This window comes from Poeciliopsis prolifica, unplaced genomic scaffold (assembly GCF_027474105.1).
Source record: "Poeciliopsis prolifica strain line A6 unplaced genomic scaffold, Auburn_PproV2 SCAFFOLD013, whole genome shotgun sequence".
In the NCBI taxonomy this organism is placed as follows: domain Eukaryota; kingdom Metazoa; phylum Chordata; class Actinopteri; order Cyprinodontiformes; family Poeciliidae; genus Poeciliopsis; species Poeciliopsis prolifica.
In genome coordinates, this window is record NW_026562388.1 from 2,684,575 (window position 1) to 2,710,749 (window position 26,175).

The window sequence follows — 26,175 nt, forward strand, 5'->3', positions numbered from 1 at the left end:
AAATCGAAAATATGTCATAATTTGATCTGGATACGGAGGGAATACTGGACAATTCTAAGCAACTATTTTACGCTGCCACTGGGATTCAGAGAGAGTAAGAAACCTACAAACAAAATTGGATTGTAAGCTGTTACATTAAACGAGGGGCAATTCATCAAAACACAGTAAATATGTCAGAGTGACGTTTTTTTTATTTTTAAAACCCGAGAAAATTGTGTTGATTGGGCTCATCTTAGCGTTCATCTGCATTTAACTACCACAAACGTTTCTCGCTGAGAAAAACTACTCAGAGGTTATAATAAATTGGTGAGTCAGCTGAGCAAAACATACTGTTCTGAAATAACAATACTAAAAGATACAAGATGTAATATCTCACAGCTAAGTTATCACATGTTGCAATGTTCCAATATGCGAGACACATCTAATCAGCGATCCCAGCTCTACTCCCACATCTTCCATTTTCTTCCAACTGTGGGGAGAAAAGAAAAAACAGAGTCAGAGACCTTCGTGTTCATCGAGAGCCAGAAGATTGTGTTTTGGGTTGTTTCAAGTACATCCTAAATTTTAATCATTGAATTCAGTGAAGGAGAGGCTGCTCACTGACCTTCAGCTCACACAGAGACACACTGTAACTTATGTTTATTATTAGATGCAGACAGACTGGCATTTTAACAATAGAAGACAGGGAACCAGTTTCCAATTGATGTGTAACTTCCATGTCTTTCACATTAACAGCCTGAGAATATCACAGGTCTGGGGTGAAACACACATTCAACGGAGGAACCAGCCCTTCTTGGTTTGACTTTTTCCTCTAAAAAAAAAAGAAAAACAAAAGTCATCCGCTACTCTCTATTGATTGCGAAGTTGTATACTTTCTAGGAAAATACTTGTGATATTCACTCGATCACACCCAAGTCTTCGGCAGGAGATTTTTAAAAATAAAAGTAAAAGACAAGTAAAAATGACAAAAAACCTTCTCAAGAGAGGCGGGGCTTCAGGAAAAACAATTCTGAAAGTAAAACTAACACTGTTTTAGAACACATAGGTAATTAAAAGTTACTTTAGCTTGGGTATTATTTCCATGTGTGTAAAAGTAATATAATATCTGAACAAAGTCAATGCAAATGTGCAATAATTCTTATTTTACTTGGCATTTAGGTAGCAAACTGCATTTTCTGCTCTTAATATTTCACATATATGTAACTTTCTACAAAAGTAATGACATCAAATTCTTACATCTAAAACTTTGTAAGCTTCTTTATCAATGTTTTGGGTAACTTTGCCACTTGAAACAATGTTTTATTTAACTGAAGTAAATGGTAATAGCGTCTTTGAATTTAAAGTCGACTCAAAATCTCTGAAAACAGGACATTGAAACAATGTGTCTGACTGTGTGAAATGGAGATGTGAGATAGAAAAGCAACAGAATGACTAAATATCCTGGATCAGTTGATGACTAAAGGAAAAAGATTGCAAAAACGGTTTTCCATAGCTCCATCAACTCATTCGATGGTCTGAAAATGTATGTGGGCATTTAAAAATAAGGCTAAAACGTAAAAAAGCATGATAAATCGAGTTTTGTTTTCTGGAAGCTTTTGCTTCTTCAGCTTTTTCATCATTTTGATGGAGTTAAGCCCAGACTTATCCACAGCCCTGGAATAAATGCATTTAAAATTATTTTCATTCAAACAGAACATCATTTCTGACTCTTGAAAGATGAAGTAGCACATCTGACAAAACGTGATTCTAGTGAAAATGGCAGGCTCACAATTATTGATACCCTTCACAACAGTCCATTTAAAAATATATCTATACAATAGCAACACCGTATTGTAATTGTTCACCTTTTTTTGGTATTTTGATCAATTGTCTTTCGTGATGAGTAGCAAGTCTTTGAAGTTGAAAGAGTTTTTTCCATCTCACGAATCTTTAACCCAACCTATAGATTTGCTAATAGAAGTCATTCTAATACTTTAATAATACTTAGTCAAAAAAAATAAAAAATCAAATCAAATCAAAATACAATTACGTACATAGCTGTCTAACAGTAATTTTACTTTTTATTTAATCAATATTCATGTAATATGTTTCTTAAGTTGGCTGTCACTTCCAATCACATTTAGCCTTTGGGTGTAAACATCCCACTTGAATGGTTTCTGAGCAGACTCAGGTGCAGCTCAGGGCTGAAAGATGCTCCCTTCAAAGTGTATTTATGTGACTCATTGTGTCAGAACCCTCAGTCCTCCTGCTGCCAAGGCAACACAATTTGGAAAACAATGATTCAGAGAGGCCCCCAGGATGATCCAGCATTTTGTGCAAACAGAAACCAGTTAAAAGCACTATACTTCATTATGTGCAGCCCAACGCTAACGATTTACTATAATGAGAGTTTTAAAATGTCCCTTGACACACATCGTAGACTAATATCATGTATGTTGTGTTTCAGTTTCATGATAACGCGTTTGTCGTAATGGGCTGAGGATGAGTCCCCTCCTCAAAAATGGAGGTTTTCAACTACCTTTGACACTTGATCCGCGGAGGAAAACAGAACACGGGAACAAAACCGAAACATCTGCAGAGAGAAATTAGTAATTCACCAGTTGTTTTATGTTCCAACACCAACGTCAAACTATGAGCTGTGGGTCAAGACCACAGGAAGGAGATCACACATGCAGTGAAAATGAACTTCCTTCATGTTGACTGAGCATGGATAGCCAAGGCGGGTTCTCATTTGACGTTCCTGCTTCACTACATTGTTAGGAGCAGAATGAGAATGAATGGATAGATTCTTGATGGATGGATGGAAAACTGTACCTTTTACTTTTGGCTTTCATATTTACATGTGATTGCCTTTGTGAAAAACATCCAAACAAATTATTAGTGCAGATGTCCCTCGGCTGCAAACACTTGAACTTCTCAGAGTATAGACTGCAAGAGGGCATAATCAGAATTTAAGTATATTCTGAACATCATTCCTTCACATACAGGAATAATATTTACCATAAACTTATGTCTCTGGATGAAATGAGGCTCTAGACATTGCAATTTGAAATATGGAAGTAATTTTTTTTCCCTTTTTTTGCACTGGGCTGCAAATTACCTTGAGATCACAGTTCAAAGCATCAATCCAGAATCTGTTCATTTTCACTGATGCAGGTAAATACAGTTTTTAACCCCGTTGCACCGTGACAGGTGCATCCCAGATGTTAAGAGTCGTTGGTTTGGGGGACGGATTAAACTGAGCTGGAGGGAATCAGAGAAGAAACCGTCTGGAGAGATGAAACAAAAATGGCAGAGAAAGGATATGTATTAACAGAAGTTAAATTGAGTTAGGTTTAAAAAAAATAAATAAACAGAATTAGGTAATGTCAGGATTTTTTTGAGGTGGATACATGGTACTTATCTCAGTCACTGTGGCACCACCTGGTGTTTGAAACAAGACAGCATGCTTCCTAGTAAATGGGGAAAAAATGCATTTGCTGTCCAAGTTTATGTGCTGAACCAATGGAAATGTCTGAAGTACCGCTTTCACTTGCTCTTTCACAGCTTAGAGTACCTGCTTTACTTATTACATTTGACAGTTCCTATTCTGACTCTGAGTCGAATAGTCACCATATTTTGCCTGTTGAAATAAAGCTCTGTTCCTGGTTGCATCGGTTCTCAGTAGAGCTGAGCATGGATGGCTAACTAGTTGATTCTCCTCAACAGCAGAACAGCCAAAACATGGCAACCTCAATAACACAGAGTCGCCATTTATGCTGGACGAATAGCTGTGACATTGGCTTCTGGAAGCTATTTTGTGTCTTTTAGTGCAGTGTTCGCACTGCTAAAATAGAAAAAAAAAAACATTTGACACATCCGAAATGAGTGAAACAAGTAAGTCTGTCATCATTTTATATTTATTGAAAATATAAGCAGCTCAAGGGCACAATTCACCATGAATTGGCCAATAAGTCGCTTGAATCAGAATTGGCATCCAAACAGTCATCCTCATCACATTGTTTACATTTTGAAATCACGAGGCCAAGATGATACGTAACTACTGAGGATCATTTTCAAAGACTCCAATTAACATAATGATCATGCCAGAAAAGCTATGCATGCACATGGAGAATATTGAAACTCCATGCGAATAGATTCTATATTTTTTAGTTTTCCCAAAATCCCGAAAAAAGACAGAATTTCTTGAACCACAAGTGTTAACTGGGAAGCTTTTATTTGCAATGAATATCTGTTCTCTATTAAAATTGGCTGATATCTCATGTGAAAAGGGAATTGCTGCAATGGACTTATGGCCTTCACACTGGATACTTTCTGTCTAATCCACGGCAAAATATGGTGCATTTCAGCAGGGAGCCACTCCAGAGAGAGTTACTACAGCAAATAAATAGACAGAGGAATTTTGAACTGCAGCTTTGCCAGCAAATACTTTTTGTTAATATGTACTTTTCAGCTTGGACAGAAGTCCAGGAGCAAGGATATCAGCAAAGACAATTGAGAACAGCTTTATCTGATTTACCGTGATGTCACTAATGTTCACCTCCTCTTCTCTCTCTCTTTTATGGTCAGTAAAACATTCTTACATAAATACTAACACACACACACAAACACAACTCACTGCACTATCCATTTCCTACAGTGGCCCAACCCATCCCACAATCCCCTGGGGCTGTAACCTGTGATCCAGTGGAACTGTACCCTGGGTAACACTGTTTTCACAAGCACTCCCATCCACTCAGTCTGTAAACATACACAACTGCCGAACATATGCACCGCATCAAGATTCTCATTAGCTCACACATAAACATATGCCAAAATAATACAAATAAAAAAAAAGTGCACCTCCAAATTGAACACCAACACACATAAACACACTCAAAACTGTTTGCGCTCAAGTTTGTTAGAGAAAATCTATTTTAGGCGTCCATTCAGCAGTGTTATAAACGAACGTGGAATCAGGGCTTTTCCTCTTTGCCATTCTTTAGAGTTAACGTCAGCTCAATCCACAGGTGCAGATGAAGAAAAATGTGTGTCGACATAGCATTAGTCACTATTACAGTTACTCCCAAAAGCAAAGATAAGGGCTCTGCATCAGCTGCATCGCTGTTTTCTCACGGCGCTGTCCTTCGGGACAAGACAAAACAACATTGGTTCATTTCAACAAAGAATGGGAAATTACTGGATATCCTTGAGATTGTTTTTCTGTGTTGGCAGACCATAAATCCCAACAACAAACGCACACGCAGAAAGGAAGTAGGAAGATAAATCTTTTATTTTGTATCAACATTGTATCAGACAGTCCTCAATGCAAACTTTCGCATAAACAAGTAGATCCATATTTCTGCACTCACACAAATCGAGATTTGATGTAAGTAACTCACAAAGATGACAAATGGACATGTTTTTAATAATGATCCCGATGGCCCACTGACACTTGCATTTGACAAAAAAACAAACGCCTTCTAGAGAAACATTTTATGGTTTGGCTTTCGAATCCACGAGCACGACACCAGTTGTCACAGATGGTGATGGCAGCATCATGCTGGTGCATTAAACAAAGGAGGGTTAACTGGGACAATTGGAACATCCACATAAAAACAAGGGGTTAAGAAACACATCAAAAGTAGTGTAGAAATTCAGAAACAGACTAATATTCAGATTCTGAACTGGCTTTCCTTGTGCATTGACCTCACACTTACTCAGATGTCATAGACTAACCCGAACCTAAAATTATAATATGTGACAAAACTTATTTAAACAAACTCCAAAGCAGAAAAATCCCAATAAATTCAAAATTATCCCATTTTTCTTGTATGGCCATTATTTTTTTTATAGAACACACTAGAAAAGAATGGCCATTTACCCTTAAACTGAACAAAATAAAAGTGAAAGAAAATACAGCCTGATATGTTTTTTTTTTTTTTATAGATATATATATACCACTTGTATGAGAAGTTACCCCCATCTGGTTTGAATAATGATCTGTCCGACCCACCGGGTCTTCTTTATGCTTCTTCTGGAGTCGGCCTCCAGATGTTGGACGCCGGCTCCGAACATTCCAACTACTAAGTCTACTACCTGCTCTGACAAATATACACTCATACACTGTGTGCTGCTTGCACACAGTACATACGCCGCAGACACACATAGGGAAGTTCAAAGCTGTGCCAGGAACAACATGCAGCAGCGGGAGGTTACAGTCCGGATCAGACTCGATTCAACCGAGACAACCAGCCAAAAACAGAACCCTCATTGTCAACCAGGCTGAGTATAAGTTAGGAAAAGACTGCAATGTGTTGTCACAAAAGAAATTAATGCACGTTAGACAAATTAACAATATGTAATAACTTGGCTTGAGGCTTTGAGGCAAATAGTAGTTGTTAAGATGTAGCATTTAGCTTTAATAAACTGTATTGCCCACAAAAGGAAGTAATTGCCTTGCTGCTGCACAGAACATCTCCACAGCTACCTGAGAGTAAGATTAAAATAGGAAGCACGCTGTGAGCCTCTTACTCAAATGAACACATTTGTTATTGTAGCCATTTTTGATGAAAAGCTCCCTTCTGGTCTTAATCACAGTTTCCTGCACACCACTCATACACAGACGTATTTGAAAAGAAAAGAAAATAGCAGGTCAAGCGAAATTAAAGTAACTGGATATATGGTTTTCAATAGTATCCTGCATCTATATTTGTCCTCCCTAGGTGATACTTGAGAAGCCGTCTTTCTCGCAATTCCAACCCCAAGTCTTCACTTGATTTTCAGCAGACACAGACTGCAATTTTAGAATGATCCAGTTTGGCCCCCTCACCACAGACGGTTTATGCAGGTTTATTAGATCAACATCTTTAAGCACAAATTAAACTATTCACAAAATGGAAAAATGTCTTCCACCAGAGCTGTCGATCTCTGCAGCCCCTCCAGAGTCACAAACCTCTCAACTGCTTTCACTATTAACACTCCGCAAGATAATTTCCAAGACAAAGTCTTTTTGGGGGGGCTTCCAACATTTTCAAAACCGTGCACTGTTATCCTTCCACTTCCTAATGACGCACTAATTTGTGTTGGTCTGTCGCTTAACATCTCAACAAATACACAGAAGTTTGTCGTATCCTGAGCAAATGCAAGAAAATCTTCGAGAGCCATGAAAACTTTTGCAATGAGCTGGTGTCGTTATGGAGGGGAAAGCTGTCCAACCAGTGATAAATGGTCACTTATGTAAAAATATCACCATCCATCAAAGGCTCCTCACCAATACGCTCGTTTCTCCTCCCATCTGGCACACAAACTTCCCCCAGCTGTTTGTCTCTCGGTGGGACACAGCACATGAAAGGAGCCCGAAATGCCTCCTTCTGTCCCATATCAATCCTCGTGATTGCCGTCAAAGATGACAGGGTTTCCACTGGATTTGATTTCATTCCACAAGAAAATCTGGATCCTTTTGGATCCGATAGCAGAGTGAAAGAAAACATATATATATATATATATATATATATATATATATATATATATATAATATATATATATATATACTGGATAGCTGACTGGATAGCTCAATACATAAGGCATCAGTATATCACCCGAGAGGGCAGGGTTCGAATCCAGTCTGGGTCCTTAGGCAAGACCCTTCAAGCTACTGCCTACCTCATACCATGAGAGATACTAAGTTGCATAACATGCCGGCTCAGACGTCGCCCGGCCAAACAAGGTCTGCGTCAGGTGTTGGGGAACCAGAGCACCTTGATGACAAATGGGCTACTGGAACAAGACGGAAATGGGCGAGAGATGAAAATGTGGATCTGTTGGAATGCTACTACTCAAGTAACCTAGTGAGAGAGGTTACATGCAAAGACTGGGGAAGGAATGGTTACTTCGACATCCCCAGTCAACACTAAGCGCTAAACAACTAGTAGCTCAGTGTTCCACCATCCGCAAACGGCAACTGCTATCACAACTTGAGATTGACGAGATACAACACAAATGCTACGGCAAAAGGGAGGAACCCGGATGTCAGGACTGTGGGGACTTAACTACAAGTCCCCACCCAGTGAGGGGATACACGCCCCAATGAGCGAAACAGAGCTGACGAGACAGCTGCTGACCTGAGAGAGAGATCATGACCCAAATGACAACCAGGCCTCCCCGCGCCAATTACAACGGCTGAGTGAAGTACCATCTGAAAGTCTCATTGAGAATGTGAATGCAGCATTGAGAACGATCCCTACCAACACCATAACAGAAACCAATGAGCTGATCTACAACTCAGCATCAGTGATCCTTGAGATACTTGGCTATAAGAGCAACCATGAGACCCAATACCCACCATGGAAAAGACGGTTAGAGGCTAAAATCAAGGTAACAAGGAGGGAAGTGAGCCAACTGTCAGAGCTCCACAAGGGCAATGAAAAGACCAGTTACCCAGAAAGTACAGGCAGATGCCTGTACCTGAAGCACTCGAGACTGCCAAACAGAGGCTCCAAGCCTTGTCCAGCCGCCTAAAGAGATACACAAGGGAGAATGAATCCAGAAGGATTAACCGGCTCTTCTCCACTCAACCAGCTAAGGTGTACTCTCAATGGCAGGGTAACAATAACAACAGAGCAGACCCACCAAGGCTGGAGACGGAACAATACTGGAAAGGCATATGGGAAAGGGAGGCGTCCCACAACAGCAATGCACAGTGGCTGATCTCTCTACGAGAGGACCACAGCAACCTCCCTGAGCAAGCCCCGGTAACCATCACTGTGACAGATGTCCAAGAAAGAGTCTCAGGTATGAAAAACTGGACAGCACCAGGGCCTGACATGATCCATGCCTACTGGCTAAAGAAACTCACTGCTCTCCATGAGCGAATGGCAGCCCAAATGAACCAGCTGCTACAAAGTGGGACTCACCCTGAATGGTTAACTGAAGGGCGGACAATCCTAATCCAGAAGGATCCATCAAAGGGTCCAGTCCCACCCAACTACCGACCAATAACCTGCCTCTCCACAACCTGGAAGCTCATGTCAGGCATCAAGCGGCGGGCCAAGATAAGCAAACACATGGATAAACACATGAGCACGGCACAGAAGGGTATCGGTGTAAATAGCAGAGGAGCCAAACACCAACTCCTCGTAGACCGCACAGGTTGCCCGAGACTGCCAAAACCCGACACACCAACCTGTGCATGGCTTGGATCGATTACAAGAAAGCCTATGACTCAATGCCGCATACTTGGATCATGAATGCTTAGAGATGTATAACATCAACAGGACTCTGAGAGCCTTCATTGCAAACTCGATGAGGCTGTGGAAAACCACCCTTGAAGCCAACTGCAAACCACTTGCACAAGTGTACATCAAATGTGGCATATACCAAGGAGATGCTCTGTCCCGCTACTGTTCTGCATAGGCCTGAACCCCTCAGCAAGTTATCAACAAGACTGGCTACGGATACAGACTCCAAAAATGGGGCCAATATCAGTCACCTACTCTACATGGTGACATCAAGCTGTACGCCAAGTGTGAGCGAGACATCGACTCACTGATCCACACCACCAGGATCTACAGCACGACATTGGGATGTCATTCGGACTAGAGAAATGTGGTCGGCTGTCACAAAGAGGGGGAAGGTCATCCACACAGAAGGGTCTCACTCCCAGAAGGAACAATAGCAGACATAGAGGACAGTTACAAGTACCTAGGTATACCACAAGCAAATGGCAACCTCGATGAGGTCACAAGGAAAAGAGCCACAGCTAAATACCTCCACGAATAAGGCAAGTCCTGAGAGCCAGCTCAATGGCAAGAACAAAATCCGTGCGATAAACAGCTATGCCTTGCCAGTAATCAGATACCCTGCTGGAATAATTAGCTGGCCAAAGGAGGAGATAAAAGCCACAGATATTAAGACCAGAAAGCTACTAACAATGCATGGAGGGTTCCATCCCAAATCCAGCACCCTGAGACTGTACACGAGCCGCAAGGAAGGAGGCAGAGGACTAGTGAGTGTGAGAACCACTGTCCAGGACGAAACAACTAAGATCCATAAATACATCAGGGACAAAGCCTCAACAGACAATGTGCTCTGTGAATGTCTCAGACAACAGGGAACGGAGGTTGAGGTGCCAGAGATACCATCATGGGAGGACAAACCCCTACATGGGATGTACCACCAGCAAATAACCCAAGTGGCTGATATCAGTAAATCCTACCAATGGCTGGAAAAAGCTGGACTCAAGGACAGCACAGAGGCCCTCATCCTGGCAGCCCAGGAACAGGCCCTAAACACCAGAGCAATAGAGGCCCAGATCTACCACACCAGACAAGACCCAAGGTGTAGGTTGTGCAAGGAGGCCCCTGAGACAGTCCAGCACATCACAGCAGGGTGCAAGATACTGGCAGGGAAAGCATACATGGAGCGACATAACCAAGTGGCAGGCATAGTGTACAGAAACATCTGTGCAGAATATGGACTGGAAACCCCAAGATCAAAGTGGGAAACACCCCCAAAGGTGGTGGAGAACGCCAGAGCTAAGATCCTGTGGGACTTCCAGATCCAGACAGACAAAATGGTAATGGCGAACCAACCAGACATTGTCGTAGTGGATAAACATCAGAGGAAAGCCGTTGTGGTAGATGTAGCAATACCAAGTGATTGCAACATCAGGAAAAAGGAGCACGAGAAACTAGAGAAATACCAGGGCCTCAGGGAGGAACTGGAGAGGGCCTGGAAGGTGAAGACCACAGTGGTGCCTGTGGTCATCGGGGCCCTCGGGCAGTAACCCAAAAACTGGAGCAGTGGCTACAACAGATCCCAGGAACAACATCAGACATCTCAGTCCAGAAATGTGCAGTCCTTGGCACAGCCAAGATACTGCGCAGAACCCTCAAGCTCCCAGGCCTCTGGTAGAGGACCCGAGCTCAGAGGATAAGAACCACCCGCGGTGGGTGAGAAGGGAATTTATATATATATATATATATATATATATATAATATATATATATATATATATATATATATATATATATAGTTGAAATCTTTTCATGTTTTATGGGCATTCCCTTTCATGCATGCAGAAAGACAAGTCTGGTTAATCCCACATATTTCAATAAAAGCACGGTTCACACGCAGGCTTTGATCTCCTCTGACTCCCCTTTTCATGCTGTTTCGAGAAACAGATCCCGCCGTTACGGAAGGGCCCTTCCTATATGCCTGACTCAACCTCACTGTTGATGTAAGCAGCCGATGTGTGTAGAACACCTCTTTCACCGATTTATAGGACAAGCCTTGTGCCACAAAACTCTATCAAATGCGGACCCCATTTCAGTCTGGTTCATCTCTCCCATAAATCAGAGAGGAATCCAACAGCTTTGCGTCTGCATAAACAGGTTCGGGGTTCTGCGGGATGGTTTGTAATACCTCGGACAATCCTCTGTGCAATCCCCCGGCTTCACTTCCCACGTGAGCCTTGAAAGAGTTCTGCATATCCTGGTAAAACATTCTTGACGGGAATAAGTGCAGGAATTTCCATTGTAATGACCAAGAAGCCTGTGTTACCTCACAGGTAATCCAACGTGGCCCATCCTGCGGGAAGGATCACTGGTTTGTGTGCAGTTAAAAGGGAGTTTGTGGCAGGTTATAGCCATATTATCACTGCTTTTTGACAAATTTCTCCATAAAATTCATGCCTTTAGCACAGATAAAACTGCGTGTCACTGAGAGTTGCACTGAAATGTTTAAAATTGTGTCTAATTATAAAAAACAAAAACAAAAAAAAAACTTTACTCACACGTGAAGGACGTGCCAAACACTTTCACCACTAAAAACAAATAGATTGTAAATACATGAAAAGTGATGTTTTACTGCCATCTACTGTTGAACTCAGAGAACGTAATAGAAGTTCAGACAGCTCATCTTTTTTTCTTTTTTTTAATTTTACAAAAGAAAATTAGAAGAGAAACAAAAAAAAAATTCTGACTTTTGATTTCAGAAGATTTGAGTCAGAAGTTTTGTTTTTCCCTCTGGCTCTAATCTTCAACATTCTGATTGATTTTATAAGTATGGAGCAGAATTTTTCACTTCATAGCAGTTGCGGTGCTAGAAGTACCTTCCAACTGCGCACGAGAAAACCATTCTGAAACTGGTCAGAATCCAGACTTTACATGACAAATTCAATCTGATTTATAAAATGCCAGATATCTTGTTAGTAGATGGTGGAGCTACGTTGAAGTGAGATGAATGGAGAACAACTCTCTTGTAACAAAACCAAATTAAATGATTTGTCAGTGAAGCAAAGACTGGGAAATCTGAATGGACTTTATTTGACCAAACAATAAAAAGAGAGTATTTTCAGGACAGCAGCCAAACATCAGTCAGAAAACTGTGACCAAATGATGAAACCATTTACCTAAGTGAACAGCCACGTTCAGAAAACACTCTTGATTCCTTCTGGTCATCTCTTCAGCCCGTTTCAGATCACAGTTTTGCAATGAACACAAAACAATGAAGACGCCATTATAGTTTACTTTATCCTCGATCAGTCAGGATTACAGGTTTTATGTCCTTTTATAGCATGCACTGTGATTACCCAAAAGCCTTCATTTGCAACTCACAGCATTCCCGAGACATATGCAAGTTTATGTCATGATGTTCATGCAGGCTTTTCTAACACGCTTAGTGCTTTAAACAGAAGACATTCCATTAAAGCACCAAGAACCTTAGAGTTGAATAGCAATACCTGATAATCAGAATGAATGAATGATCAGAAAGAGCTTTTTTGTTTTTTTCTGTAGGAACTGCTTTGTGAAGAGGTGGTTGAGGGAAACCTGCAGTCGTTATGTTTAGTTATGTTGCATTTCCTCAATTCTAATCAATAATGCACACCGAGTTGGACCAAAGACAGAACAAAACACTGGACTTTAGCCATTGCTACTTTATTCAGCATCGACGCTGGATGAGGATAAAACAAAAGTGAGAAGGGTGACAACTCATGGATCTGTGGTCAGAAGCCTGTGTCTCCAGTTTTGGTTGTTAAAAAAAATGCTTAAACAAATAACAGTCACAATTTTTTAAGAGGATGTTGTATACCACCTTTGTGTGTTATCAACTGAAATACAAACTTTTAATGCAGTGTACTAGATGATTCACAAAGTTAGCTTAACTCCTGGAAGTCCAGATTGGCATTTTAGTTGCTTGGAAGAAGCTTAAGGAGACGCTTGTCTAAATGAAAGAATTAAAACAAACAAAAATTGACTTACTTATATATAGATGAGAACTAATGTGTTGAGAAAGAAACTTCCTCTTTGGATGCCATGAGGATAGAAGTTACTTCGATATTAGGAATTTGTAATACATTTTTAAAGAGGCAAAACTTTATTTTTGTACAGGCACATGTACACACAAAATAAATAAATAAAATAAAACCGGACACGGCAAAGTGCTAGAGTGCTTAATTAACATTTGTACAAGTTATTCATCTTGCAAAGTTCAGAATGAGGGCTCATAGACATACTTTCTCTGATTTATTCACAAATATCAAACTGGTGCTTCGAATTAAAAGCCACTTTTTAAGCTACCAATTCCTTAGCAATAGAATAATCACAAATAAAAAAAATATAGCAAACTATTTTGGTGTTTTAATAATAATAAACTAAACTGAAAATCAAATACTTTAGGATGCCTGAAGCCTAGACAAAAGTAACAGACCAGCTGCTGTTGTACAAAAACTGGACAGAAAACCTTCAAATGCTCCATTACAATCTGCATCTTTACACAAATAAAAAAAAAAATCTATTTACCATCAACTTTTGAGCAGTGACCTGATGTCATTAAGCATCATGTAAACATTTTCCTCACCCACTCTAAGGGATTGAGGGATTCTGCTGCAGAAACCAGTTACCTTTAAACTTTTAAGAGGATTTAAAAACATCATTGTGGAGGAAAACTTTAAAAGTACCTTAAAGTATTGCTTTTATTCCTTCTCGTTCAGCAGAAGAGCTTCCTCTAAATCTAAATGCGTCCTTCCCACAGCTCACTGGCAGAAATTTGTTTCTTCTGAACACATGCAATTGATAAAGACAAACTCCCTCAAAACATGTTATGCTTCTTTCAGAGCACTGTAAACAACTCAAGATAATCCCTAGGCTACACTGCTTCCAAGATATTATTAATATAATTAGAAGATATTTTTATTTTGTGTTTTCATCAGGTGGTAGGGGTGAAAGTACATGCTTGGAAAAGCAGGTTCTCTTGCACCTAAATGGATCCAGCACCTAGCAAAAGTACTCTTTGAAGACTTCGTCCAGTTACAACTACGGACCTCAGCGTTTCATTTTATTGTTGTTTTATGTGACAGACCGACACAAATTATGTATTCTCTGCAAAGAAAAATCTTAATGGTGTGACTTTTTAAGTTGCCCTTGTGCTCTTCAGATTTTAACCACACACCACTCTGTATTGGTCCATTTGAAAAAAACAACAACAGAAAAAAACATTGAATCTTGAGGTTGTAATGTGAAAAGTTTAAAATATCTCTAAAGCACTGTTCAGCAGGAGACTCAAATGTCCAGTGTTTATCACCCTTAACAGCAACACCCTTAATTAAATTTTTTTTTTTTAAAGATTAGCATTATTTTTATACAAATCCAGGAGAGTCTCTGTGCAGTCATATATTAGAGTCCAAACTCTGCACACAAACTCTCTAAAGTGTTTCCTACAGCTCTCCCACAAGTCGCCAAGCAGCGACATTATATTCCTTCGCTTCCCCTTAACTATGGTTGCATCATGCAAATCCAAAAACGTCAACTCCTCCTTTTTTTTGCTACACATTCCGATCTTATCTTCTCCAGATGCAGTTTGCTTTAGGTAAGATTTGCTAACGTTTATATGTATATTTAACATCGATTTGCTGTGTTTCTTTTTTTTCTTCCTTCAAAGTAATTTCTTTACAGTTGCCAACTTGTGAAGGCCTCAAGTGAAGACAAAAAACAAAAACATTAAGTTTCTTAGCGTAGAGGAAGAAAACTGCCTCACCCTGTGTGCTCCAGCCTGTTTGGGCTGCTGAGACAGCACAGTTGTCAGCTGGACAGCACTGACCTTGGGACCGGGCTACATGCAGTCGAAAACTTGCCTGCAGCTCTGCAGTGCAAGAGGAGAAAAAGAAAGAAACTTTGTGATCTACGTAAAAACCCACGGATGCTAAAGCTTGAGCTGTGTGAATGCAAAGTGAAAACAGAGACAGATTTTCATTGGAGGGGAGCTGCAATGCAGCTGATGGGATTGTTTTTTTGTTTTTTTTAATTGAAACTGAAGTTAGCTAGCTGGCGTGCAAACAAAATGCACCTTTATCTGAATGATATGATTTTGTGGAACATGGTCAAAGACTCCTCTTATAGTACCTGGCATGTGCTACACAGTGGTGCTATGAAAGCAATGAATGGACAGGCTGGTCTGAGTGTGAAGTGCAGCTGAAACTGACTGAGTCCAGTTTCTAGAATTTCAGCTTACAGCAGGAGAGGAGAAGAACGAAGTGGAGCACAGGTTGAGATGAGTGGTGAAGGCCAGCAGCTTTGGTGAAGCTTTAAAACCACAGAGGGCAGATAGGAATCTGAGGTCTCCACTGTTGCCATGGTCTAAATAGGAGTCATGTTCTTAATGCCAACTACAGATTCGTCAGCCACAGCTCTCCACACAGTCACCTGATAAAAAACACAAATAATAACTTTAAGGAGAAAATTTCACTTCACTGTGGCTTTTCTGACAACTGAGAATCACCTTATTACTCAAGTAGCATATTTTACAGAGTCATTTAGAAATGTACCTACCGACATCTTTCGCATGAATGTCCTTTAATGATGGAGGCGGATGTTTGTATCTAGTCCACACATTTTGAGTAAGTTTGAGATTTAATTTCAGTTCTGCAGAACCATTCAATAAAGGCTCAGTGCTAATGCGACATTCATTCTGATAATGAGTGCATGTTAACCTATGACTGGCATTGCATATGTTGCAGATCCTCATTAGCTATGACTTTGTGTGAAAAAAAAAAAAAATTTACCAGAAACTGATCTCCACTCTCTAGTTTTTTCACAATTTCTTTGCCCATGTCACCGTCTGGCAGCCTGAGATCCTCTCTGGTCTCTCCGTTGTCTTCCATCAGGGTCAGGAAGCCGTCGATGATATCGAGTACCTAAAATGTGCCGCCAGGCAAAGCATCCAAGGAAACAGAGAGAGCAAATAAAATAAAACTGGTCGATATATGGGAAGAACAGGTACTGGAATTTAATGTCGCTTCGACGGATACAACTACTTCTAGGTCGTACAAACATTTCATAAATACCATAACCTTCTCCAAATGGGTTATCTCACCTGATAATCCTTTCTTATCACATTTGGGACATCCATGTTATGTGTGGAGGGACAGATATCTTCATACTTCTTCGCAGTAAAAATGTCGATTCCAGTAAGATGCACCTAAGAGTAAAACTCACTTTTACTAAAACATGACTTCCAGAAAAAACTTTAAAGAAATAGACATGGGTCTTGGAATAAATTCTGAGAACAAACAAGGATAAAAAAAAAAAAGAATAAATAAATAAATAAAAATTCCTTTCACTCTGAAGCCAATGGAGGAGAAAGATATTACCTTGGCATGCCCATGCTTTCCAGTCTTGGAGGTAGACATCTCAACTATTTTACAGGGACGTCCTTTCAGCATGACAAAGCCATTCTTCCTCAGTGCAGAGCACTGAATGGGGAATGTAGCTGAGGCACCAGCATCTGCGGTGGAGAAGTCATCGTCTGCCATAGTGGACCAGGGGCTGCTCTACGCACCAAGGAAAAGAAGTTAGTGACTTTCTTTACGTCTAACTGCAAGGAAAAAAGCTTGTCTTTATGAATATTTCACAAATATAGAAAGCTATGCAACATTAGAAATCCACAAAATATGTCAGTAACAACTTCTATTTCAGTAGATGTGGATATGACTGTATTAAACACAGGAAAATTAATAAAAGCAACATGAAGGAACACATGGAAACTGATTGATTAAAATCAGATCTCTACTGGGGCTGCCTTTAATCAGGAAATCACAGAATTGTGATAAATTGATCTTCTTTTTGCAATTAATAATATTTCCCCCTGCCCTCTGCTTCTTTTTCCAACACCGTTGGAAGTGAACTGCAATGTCTCTAACAATTTATTTTTATTTTTTTTCTTTGATGAATGGCAGATTTATTTTGCTGTCTGTTTGTTTCACCTTTTCAAATTGATATTGTTTCAACACAAAGGTTTCTTGTATGAATCATGCAAGCCACATAATCTTAATCATTTGACTTTTTTTTTTTTTTTCAAATGGTGCCCCAACTCTTGCTGCATCCTACCTTGAAAATCTCCCCCAACAAATCTGGAATGGGACTTGCTTCAAAACTCCTATCAATGTGCACCAAGCCCTCTTGTTTCCTTCCACTCAACTTTTCATAATTGATCTATCTATCAGCTTTGTGACAGTTTGTTACATTGTTGTCAAGTCAGTTTTCTTCTCCAGGATTGTTCAGACTTGCATGAACGTCACTTTAAAGCTGCTCTTTAGGATGCTATAAACACATTTCAGTCAAGGGAAATTTCTGCTTTCATTTCTCCCAACCAGGAGGGAAAATCAAGACTGTGTTGGGCACTCAGGGCACAAACTAACAGCCTACAGACATGCGTTTGTACAACATGCCAATTGCTCCGTGTTATTGTGGTCACGTCACTGTTCAATTGATCAATGGCCATTGCATTAGTCTTTTCTCAGTAGTACAAACAAATGATCAAATTACACCTATATTTACTGCTGCTAGCTTTCTCACTGGTTGGACATTCAGCCTGGCTGCAGATGCTAGCTGCAGCAGCGCCTTTCATTTCATCCGCACAAATCACTGCTGGAGCGCCGGGTGACCACGAAGCCCACCTCCCACCAAATACTAGACAAAGCTGTGCCAGACCACCGTCCATCATTAATGGACAGCTGCTTAATGTGCAGCTGCTGTCAAAACATGTCACGCTTAGCCTACCTTCTGTGTCGCTCACAATAAAAGATGAGAATCACGTCGCATATGCGTGGAGTTTCGGCAGCAGGAGGAGTGATGAGGGTGGGCGGTGAACACCGGGCGGCGCCGAGGTGGTGGAGCCAGCGCTCCTCCCTGACTGAGCGTGTGGCTTTGCTGAAGCATCGTAAATTTCTAATGAACTGTTTGTTTACACATAGGCAAACAGCTCGTTTTTATTAGGGTCTAGTTACCAGCATTGATAGAAATTTTTCTAGAAATTTTAAATATTAAATAGGTTCAATAAAAATGGATTTTTGATACGGAGACGTTACGGTGTAGGCATCTTCTGGTCAGCTTCCATAATGAGGCTTAGGTGATTTCTAAAGATCTATCCAAGCAAATTCATTGAAAGTTAAGTGGAAGGAAAACATGTGGTTAAAAAAAAGGTGCACAGGCAACAGGTAATGTGAGCCAAAGCCCAATGAAGACTTTGGGGGAGCTTTATTATGTGAGTGAGTTTTAAGAGCTACATAGAGGTGTAACTAACTCATAAGCTGCAACCTTCACAGCATCAGGAGCATCCCGCTTTTCAGATAAAGGTGCATTTTTCAAATTCTGGAAGAAGAGAAGGGAATCACACAAACCACACAATTTCAGTCTTTTAACATTGGTTTACTGTGTTTTATCAAGTCCAAAGTCAGCCTAGATATCGACCAGCAAACTTTAAAGTACTTTAAAGTTGTGTTTCCGATGGGAAACACAAAGTGCTTCAGAGATACAGATGTCATTTTCCAGCAGTCTTAACTCTGGGTTTTTTTGCACGAGAGTTGCAATAGAAATTTCGTTGAATCGTGTTCAATGACAATAAATGCTATTCTATTATATTCTATTCTTCTATTCTATTCTACATACTCATCAAAACAATAGAAATATACACTTGAAAAATATAAAAACCAAAGTATAAAAGTAAAAGTGTAAAGCATATTACTACTATTGGGTGTATCATTACATTTATAAAACTGGGAAATGACAAGTAAATCTGCAAAGTAAAGCTAGTGAAGTACCATAGAAATGTTTTTATTGTTTTTTCATACAGAAAATGAAATATTGAAAGCTTACATTTTCACATTATTTTTTTTCGTTAAACAGAAATGTGCATTATCTTCCTTGTTAGATTGAGCTGCAATCTTCTGTCAGGTTTATCCTTTTCTAGCAAGTAGGAAGGTAGTAGGTCTCTTTAAAATATTGAGAGACGCTTCTGAACTTTGCTCCCAAAGACAGAAGAACCTCTGGAATGTTACTCAAAAAATTTACATTTCAACTCAATTCAAACTAAATCTGCCCTTGGAAAACCACAACCCTCAAGCACCAATTTAGGGGAAATAAATGCATTTTTTTAAATGTCAAATTGAAGCTGTCCAAGTAAACTGCATTTGACTCCAGTGACTAAATGGAAGTTTTATCAAAATTTTCAACACAGGGAAGAATCGTGTCAAATTTTGCAGGAGATTTTAGACAGAGCACTGTAATTCATTTACTTGTCGGCTTTGTCTTCCAGTTTTTATGCTTTTTATATTATCCCTCATTTAGACAAGCTTTATTGCTGATCACACAACACAAGCTAACAATGCTGTAATTGGAGCTTGCACAGTTTTTGTTCAATGTCCTCACTCCTTCAACAACAGTTTTGTAGTTTTTTCTTTAAGACTCAAATGTATTGATTAATGCATATGTTACTGTTGCTATGCATTGTTTCCATTTTAAGTTTACAGATATTTAGCTTTAACAAGCTTTACAACGGTTCTTCCACATATGGTGGGTATCTGGTTTGTTGTCATTGTAAAATACTTATAATACTAAACTTTTACTTTCATTACGGTAATAAAATTTTTTATTTGGTTACATGTAAACATTGTGAAATTTAACTGATGGTGTTGTGTAAAAAAAAAAGTGGAGGGAGCGGGAAAGGGATTTATTAAAAATAAATGTACTATGTCCTTAACAAACTGTACTTCTTCGAAAATATTTTTTCATATTACAAACACAAAGTTTTACATAACTGGGATTTTATGAGATGGGGTGACAGAAAGTAGTGCCTTACAGTGATGTGGAAATAAAACGACGCACAGCGCTACTATGAACATGTAAAAAAGTTTTGTTTGTATTTGTATTCAGCCCCGTTTACTTTAAAAAACCTAAATAAAAGTCAGTTAATCAATAACTATCTATAAATTAAACTGTCATGAGAAGGCCTCGGAGGTTTCCTAGAAATGAATAGTGAAGAACCAACATCACAAAGAACATATTACACAGGCATAGCATGAACTAACTTCATAGTTAGCCTGAAATTTAGTTAGCTTCATGCTACCTAATAATGGATAATAATGGAAAAAAAGATTTTTAAAGTTGCTCGTCATCCAATGTGACTGATCTGGAGACATTTCACAAAAAAAGGGCCACAATATTGCATTGCAAACAATTCAGCAAAGAGATAATCAAGGGGGCTGAAAATAAATGTAGGTCTCACAAAAATTTGATAACAAAAACAAAAAACCAATCATATCCGTCTTTTCCCTTCACGATCATGCTCTGATATGAGCCAGTCTATCATATGCATTACTAATAAAACACTTTAAAGTGTGTTGTTGTAACTCGATAACGTGTGAATAAGGTCAAGAGGTTGTGACCTCTTTGACCTCTTTGGGACGAATGGTGGAGCAGTTGGTAGCACTGCTGCCATGCAGTCACTGTAGCTGCTGCTGCCTTAAGCATCGCTGGACGATTTGAGCTGCTCCAGTTCAGCATTGTCTTTGGGGATCCTTTTTTTCTTTTGGAAGACGGCTGCAATCTCCTCAAATGTTTTGCCCTTGGTCTCAGGAACCCGCAAATAAATAAATATGGTGAAACAGAGAAGCAACACGGCAAACAGGATGAACACATAGCAGCCCATCCAAGCCTGGTGAAGAATGCAGAAAATATATATTTTAAAAATGCAGCCAGTGTTTGATCGTGGGACATAATGTTAGGTCTGTGGCATTTTCCAGCACAGTGCACATACTTTATCTGGCTCCTTACCTGTATGTATGGGAAGGTCATGCCAATGATAAAGTTACTGGTCCAGTTGCAGCAGCCTGCAAGGGCGATGGCGGCTGGCCGAGGACCCTGGCTGAACAGTTCAGCCACTATGAACCAAGGAATAGGACCAGGGCCAATCTCAAAGAAGCTCACAAATAGGAAGATGGCTGCCATGCTGACGTTGCTCATCCACTCGTAGTCATTCTAGAGAAAAAAGAGTACATTTTTGCCATTCACCTCATGCTTGCACAAATTAAATTCTTGAATGGATTTTGATTGACAAATTTTCTATACTTTTTTTTTGATACGCCAAATCTTGAGGTTTCAATATCTGTAAGCCATACTCATCAAAATGAGAAGAAATAAAGACTTGGAATATTTGACTGTGTGTGATGAATCTGTGCTTGTATATCCGTTTGCCTCGGTGTCTCCTGAACCCCTGCGGTCGGTTTTAGCTGAGACTGGAGATCTTCCACTTGGTCGAACAAACCTGGAGTTTGAGACCGGCTGTCATGGCAACAGCACAGCAGCACATCCCTCCCAGACCAGCCAGAGTCAGAGTGCGCCGTCCGGCTCTGTCGACCAGTGCAACCTGGGACACACAGAGCACGCTTACAGACAGACTGAAATCATGCAACACGTGACGCTGGCCTTGCACAAGTGAGCGCATTACTTACAGACACCAAAGTAAAGATCGTGTTGATGACCCCCACTCCTATCGTGGCATAGACTGGCTGACTGACACCAGCTTGGGCAAAGATGGCTGTAGAGTAGTAGAAGATCTGACAGACGAATGCAAAAAAGAAAGAAGCGATTATCCAATATGACAAAAGTCACGTTTTAGCAGTTTTCTCAACTTTATTAAACATGTTTGTTGATACCTCTACACAGATTAAATCACTACATTTTGGTATTAGGTAAAATAAAATAAAATAAAAACTTTTACACTTACTGCATTAATGCCAGACAGCTGCTGTGAAAGGTGCATCATGAGGGCAACAAACAGCTGCTCCCTATATACAGAGGAGACAATCTAAGAGAGAAGAGAGAGACAAAAATAGCACATGATATAATATAATAAAATAGCAATAGTAGCACATGGCAGAACTGTAAACCCACATCATGGAGGTGCTACCCAGAAATCCGAAAAATCTTTGCAATGTTGTCATGTTAGAATGGCATTGCAATATATAACACAATACCTCTAAAAATACCTGGAAAATTTCCAGCATTTTGTTGAATTTATCCCAAAAGTAAGGCAGTACTGAAGGTGAAAGGAGCTCTAATACAGTTACCATTAGATGTCCCTAATAAAATAATCAGATTATTTATATCTTAATATAACATATTATATTGACCCAAGCAGGGGCGGAACAACTAGCAAGACAATGCAGGTCAAACTCCAAATATCCAAAGTTTAATTCCAGAAGAGAATAGCAAGTGTAGTGGCTAACTCAGAAGAGTGCTTGGTAACCCAGCCCAGTCCCAAAGTCCACAAAAGCAATTTAAGACAGCACAACTTTGAGAAACTGCAAAAGTTCAATCACAAATTAACAGTAAACACATAGCTTACGACCAGTACATTAATATTTATTGTATAGGTCAATTTTGTTTTTTATTCATTTGTTTAAAACTAAACTTTTTTACAGTAGCAGAACCTCAAGCTGGAAGAATGCTGAAGTTGCAATTCTCTAACAATGAACTTTGTAGTTTTGTTTTTTTCGTAGTCCTTTCTTAGTTTCAGGAGTTTAAAGTTTTCTACTTGCTGTTCTGAGTGCAAAATGTTATGACCAGTTCCTATTTTCATGGACTTTCTGGAAGGTCAACTCACATTTAACCTTAACTAAAAGGAAAACACTCTTCTGATTTTTCCTGTTTTGAAAAGAGGCCAAAAAAAAAAGATGGGCCACAATGCCATAGCATATCTATGTCCCAGTGAAACAAAATATCACACCACCTGAAGGCTCCCCAGCACTCTAAATCAACCAAGTTTATAGTTGTGTAACTGTATGGACAGCATTCACCTCTGCAGAGAGAGAGAAAGAGAGACCTACCAAAGAACGGATCGACACCCTCGGCTCTTTGTCTGCTTCTTCCTTCTCCCTCCTCATTTCTTCCAGATCATGAGCAGGATCATAAGCTCCCTTCAGACGATGCAGACCTGAGGATGAAGTGCAAACACTCAGGACCAGAACCTTCAGAGAATTTTTTTGAATGTAGCAAGCAACATTCTTGAAATCTTTTGCTTAAATTAAAGTTGCTCTTCTCTAATGACAATTCCTTCACTGTGAGTGAAATATTTCAGTTATTTTTGTTGAAAACAAAATATTGAAACACCTATTTTCTGTCTGGCTATTGCAACACATCCCAGTAGACCTTTGCTCATGCAAAAATGTTTGCTTTATTTATTGATTGATTTGTTTTACCAGGTCAGTTGTTTAAGAACAAATTCTCATTTTCATCAATGACCTGCATTTTTGCATTTTTCAACAAAGGCTGGTATCAAGTTGCGTCGATTTTTGCAAAACTCGCCACGCTGCTTTGACACTTCTGTGCAAGGCCAACCAGCAGCTCTCTGTTAACCTTCATTTGAAGGACTGAGGGGAATGTGGTGACATTTTTCTTGTCTTTTTTATGCAACTCGTATTTACACGAGAGAAAAAACAAACTACAACAATTAATTGTGCTTGTGTTTGCATGTGTTGGTTCTTACTTTTCCGGGCTTCCTGCTCTTTGCCCAGCAAGATGTAAAGGTAGCGTGGACTCTCGGGGCAAAGCGGCAACAAAATGGACTGTAATATCGCAGGAGCTCCAGACAGACCAAGCAGCACGTGCCACATTTCATCGTTACCGAGGACAAATTCCAAACCTATTACCTGTATACAAATACATGTTATCAATAGGTTAAATGCTGAAAAGTTTTCTTCAAACACAAATGGTGCCCTGTTTTGGTTTATTTGTGTGAGAGTTTAACCTACCTGGCTGAGGAGGATGCCAACTACAATGGCCAACTGATGTAATGTTCCCAGAGCTCCTCTGTAAGCTTTAGGTGCAATTTCTCCGATATACATCGGCACCAGTCCAGATGTTAAACCTGAAACATGCATTTTAACAGATTCCAGAACTTTGCTGCAAAATGCCTCAGTTGTGAAGTGAAGGTGATTCCAGATGTGTGGCTTTACCACAGTAGAAGCCCATTATGGCGCGGCCCGTGATGACCATGATGTGGGGCTTCCACATCCTGGACAGACCCATCAGCAGTCCAGCCGCTATAGCCAGAATGTTGATCATCAGCATGCCCTTTACCCTGCAGGACAGAAAAGAAAATAGAAATGTTTATCCTTTTCTTTGTTTCAGCATTCATGAAAATGAGATGTCCACTCTTGGAAATCTCTGACCTTCCTTTCAAGTCTCCGATAAATCCCACCAGGAAGGAAGACACCATCCCGCCAATGGAGAAGATGGCCACCGACAGTGACCAGTACATCACCACGGAAGGATGCTTTTGTTCGTTTTGGGAACTTTCTTCCTCTGTGATGTTTTCTGGCAGTGCTGACTTCTCGTATGACACACCCAAAGACAGAGCATAGTGCTTCTCAATGACCTACGGCATAGAAAGAAAAAATTGCAGCACGATTTTTGGTCAGTTGATTCTAAAATGTATGTAATGAATTGTGCAAAGTGTCTAAATCCCATGATGTTTTTCATCTTGCATCACATTAAAACTAAATACCTTTATGAATTTTATACATTTCACTTCTTGGGGTATTTCTTTAGTACTGGCTCTTATAATTTATATCTTTTAACAGATCTCTGCAGCTCCCCCAAAGCTTATTTGTAGCTTCTCTACATTATGCGCTGCTTGACAGGCCATGTCTTTGCAAGATTGCAGCAGTGTCATAAAATGCACGCTTTCCTTCTACTCTACTAAAAAGCCTTTCTTTGAGTCAGCGAATCACATAAAAATCCAATAAAATACATTAAAGGTTGAAATGTGGTGTAATGTGAAATATTAGATGAGTGAAGATGTTTTTGCAAGGCCTTATACAGATCATGGAAATATTAATATTGCATTGTAAATGCTTTAGAAGACTGATATGGGTTTGCAGCATTTATGTAATCTGTCCTGAAGAACAGATTACAGATTATGTTATTTGACACTCAAACATGTTGTGCCTTTGATTAAAAAACAAACAAAACTGCTACAGACCAACTTGCTTATTTTTAAAAGAAAAAAAAATAAACTTTTTTTTTAAAGTGTTTTGTTATAGTTTTAAAGCAACACCATAACTGAAAATAAACACACATTTTTTTTCTTTAAGAGCAAATACTTTAGGGTGTGAAAAGTCAAGCAGTTCATCGGCTTGGTGAAAGTGAGTCCATGTTACCTCCTGGGGTGCATTGATGACTCCCAGACTGTATCCGTACTGCAGGGAACCCAGAGCTGCTGTGAACACTGCGATAGCCAGCGTACCTGTGAGTTGCTGCGATCCAAACACAGTTTTGCGTTCACATCCACATCAGCAAGCAAGTTAATGTTTCATAGCAAAACTATTATCCTGGACGTTTTTTGGATACATTTCTAAAATGCATGAAAATTGTTTTTTTCCCTAAGAATTCTCATACCTTTCCTGCCTCCATGATGCGTCGAGTGTTCCCTTGAGGCTGGTAATGATCAATGAAATCTACATGCCTGATCACACAGTGTCCACTCTCTAATCGACCAACCAACACACACACACACACACACACGCACACACACACACGCCCAGGTTCATATGAGCACTGACAGCCAACATAGGTTTTATCCCCAAAGGAAAGTTTTATGTTTTCTCTCATGCAGAAATATGTATGTTTGTGAAATATGATTATTTTTCTAGCCCCTGGTTTTAGGACATTCTAAATGTTATAACTTTAAATAGAACTTCAATAATAATATACTAAACCTCAGACTGCATAGTTACTTTGTGTAATACCTTTTTCCCCAATGTACATTAACACTTGCATTAAACGTCTCTGAGCGCGTACACGTGCAAACAAGCTCAAACTTATTTGTGTGTGGCATTTTGTTAATATATTACTAAGGCTTG

The 26,175-nt window shown here is 39.7% G+C and overlaps 2 protein-coding genes across 5 annotated transcripts; both read right to left on the reverse strand.

Moving 5' to 3' along the window:
• Nucleotides 1-419: 419 nt before the first annotated feature.
• On the reverse strand, nt 420-18,109 carry eif5a2 (eukaryotic translation initiation factor 5A2). Of its 4 annotated transcripts, none has more exons than XR_008606540.1 (6): nt 18,035-18,109; nt 16,627-16,806; nt 16,350-16,454; nt 16,039-16,170; nt 15,015-15,679; nt 420-469 (listed from the first exon to the last, which is right to left on the reverse strand). XR_008606540.1 is itself a non-coding variant. In XM_055038896.1 (5 exons), exons 2-5 carry the CDS (start codon nt 16,786-16,788, stop codon nt 15,614-15,616), a joined length of 465 nt encoding a protein of 154 aa, XP_054894871.1. In that variant the 5' UTR covers nt 16,789-16,806; nt 18,035-18,109; the 3' UTR covers nt 12,378-15,613. The 4 variants fall into 4 exon arrangements, 2 of the variants coding, with proteins under 2 accessions (XP_054894871.1, XP_054894872.1); XR_008606539.1 differs by lacking the exon at nt 420-469 and having other exon boundaries at nt 12,378-15,119; nt 15,489-15,679; XM_055038896.1 differs by lacking the exon at nt 420-469 and having other exon boundaries at nt 12,378-15,679.
• A 957-nt stretch (nt 18,110-19,066) lies between these two features.
• slc2a2 (solute carrier family 2 member 2) lies at nt 19,067-25,800 on the reverse strand. Its single transcript, XM_055038917.1, has 12 exons — nt 25,712-25,800; nt 25,474-25,569; nt 24,484-24,689; nt 24,268-24,392; nt 24,064-24,179; nt 23,799-23,961; nt 23,140-23,246; nt 22,038-22,118; nt 21,763-21,867; nt 21,576-21,677; nt 21,086-21,289; nt 19,067-20,966 (listed from the first exon to the last, which is right to left on the reverse strand). The coding sequence occupies exons 1-12, from the start codon at nt 25,724-25,726 to the stop codon at nt 20,775-20,777; spliced, it is 1,512 nt and encodes a 503-aa protein (XP_054894892.1). The 5' UTR covers nt 25,727-25,800; the 3' UTR covers nt 19,067-20,774.
• Between the last annotated feature and the right edge of the window lie 375 nt (nt 25,801-26,175).

Bases quoted from the DNA above. Each gene is read 5' to 3' on its own strand.
- eif5a2 (XM_055038896.1), bottom strand. From the start codon at position 16,788: ATGGCAGACGATGACTTCTCCACCGCAGATGCTGGTGCCTCAGCTACA. The intron at 16,455-16,626 runs GTAATATCTTTC...TTTTACTCTTAG, and splicing joins GAAAGCATGGGCATGCCAAG to GTGCATCTTACTGGAATCGA. The intron at 16,171-16,349 runs GTGAGATAACCC...GGCACATTTTAG, and splicing joins TGATAAGAAAGGATTATCAG to GTACTCGATATCATCGACGG.
- slc2a2 (XM_055038917.1), bottom strand. The intron at 22,119-23,139 runs GTAGGTCTCTCT...CTTCTCTCTTAG, and splicing joins GGGTGTCGATCCGTTCTTTG to ATTGTCTCCTCTGTATATAG. The intron at 20,967-21,085 runs GTAAGGAGCCAG...ATTCTTCACCAG, and splicing joins TGACCTTCCCATACATACAG to GCTTGGATGGGCTGCTATGT.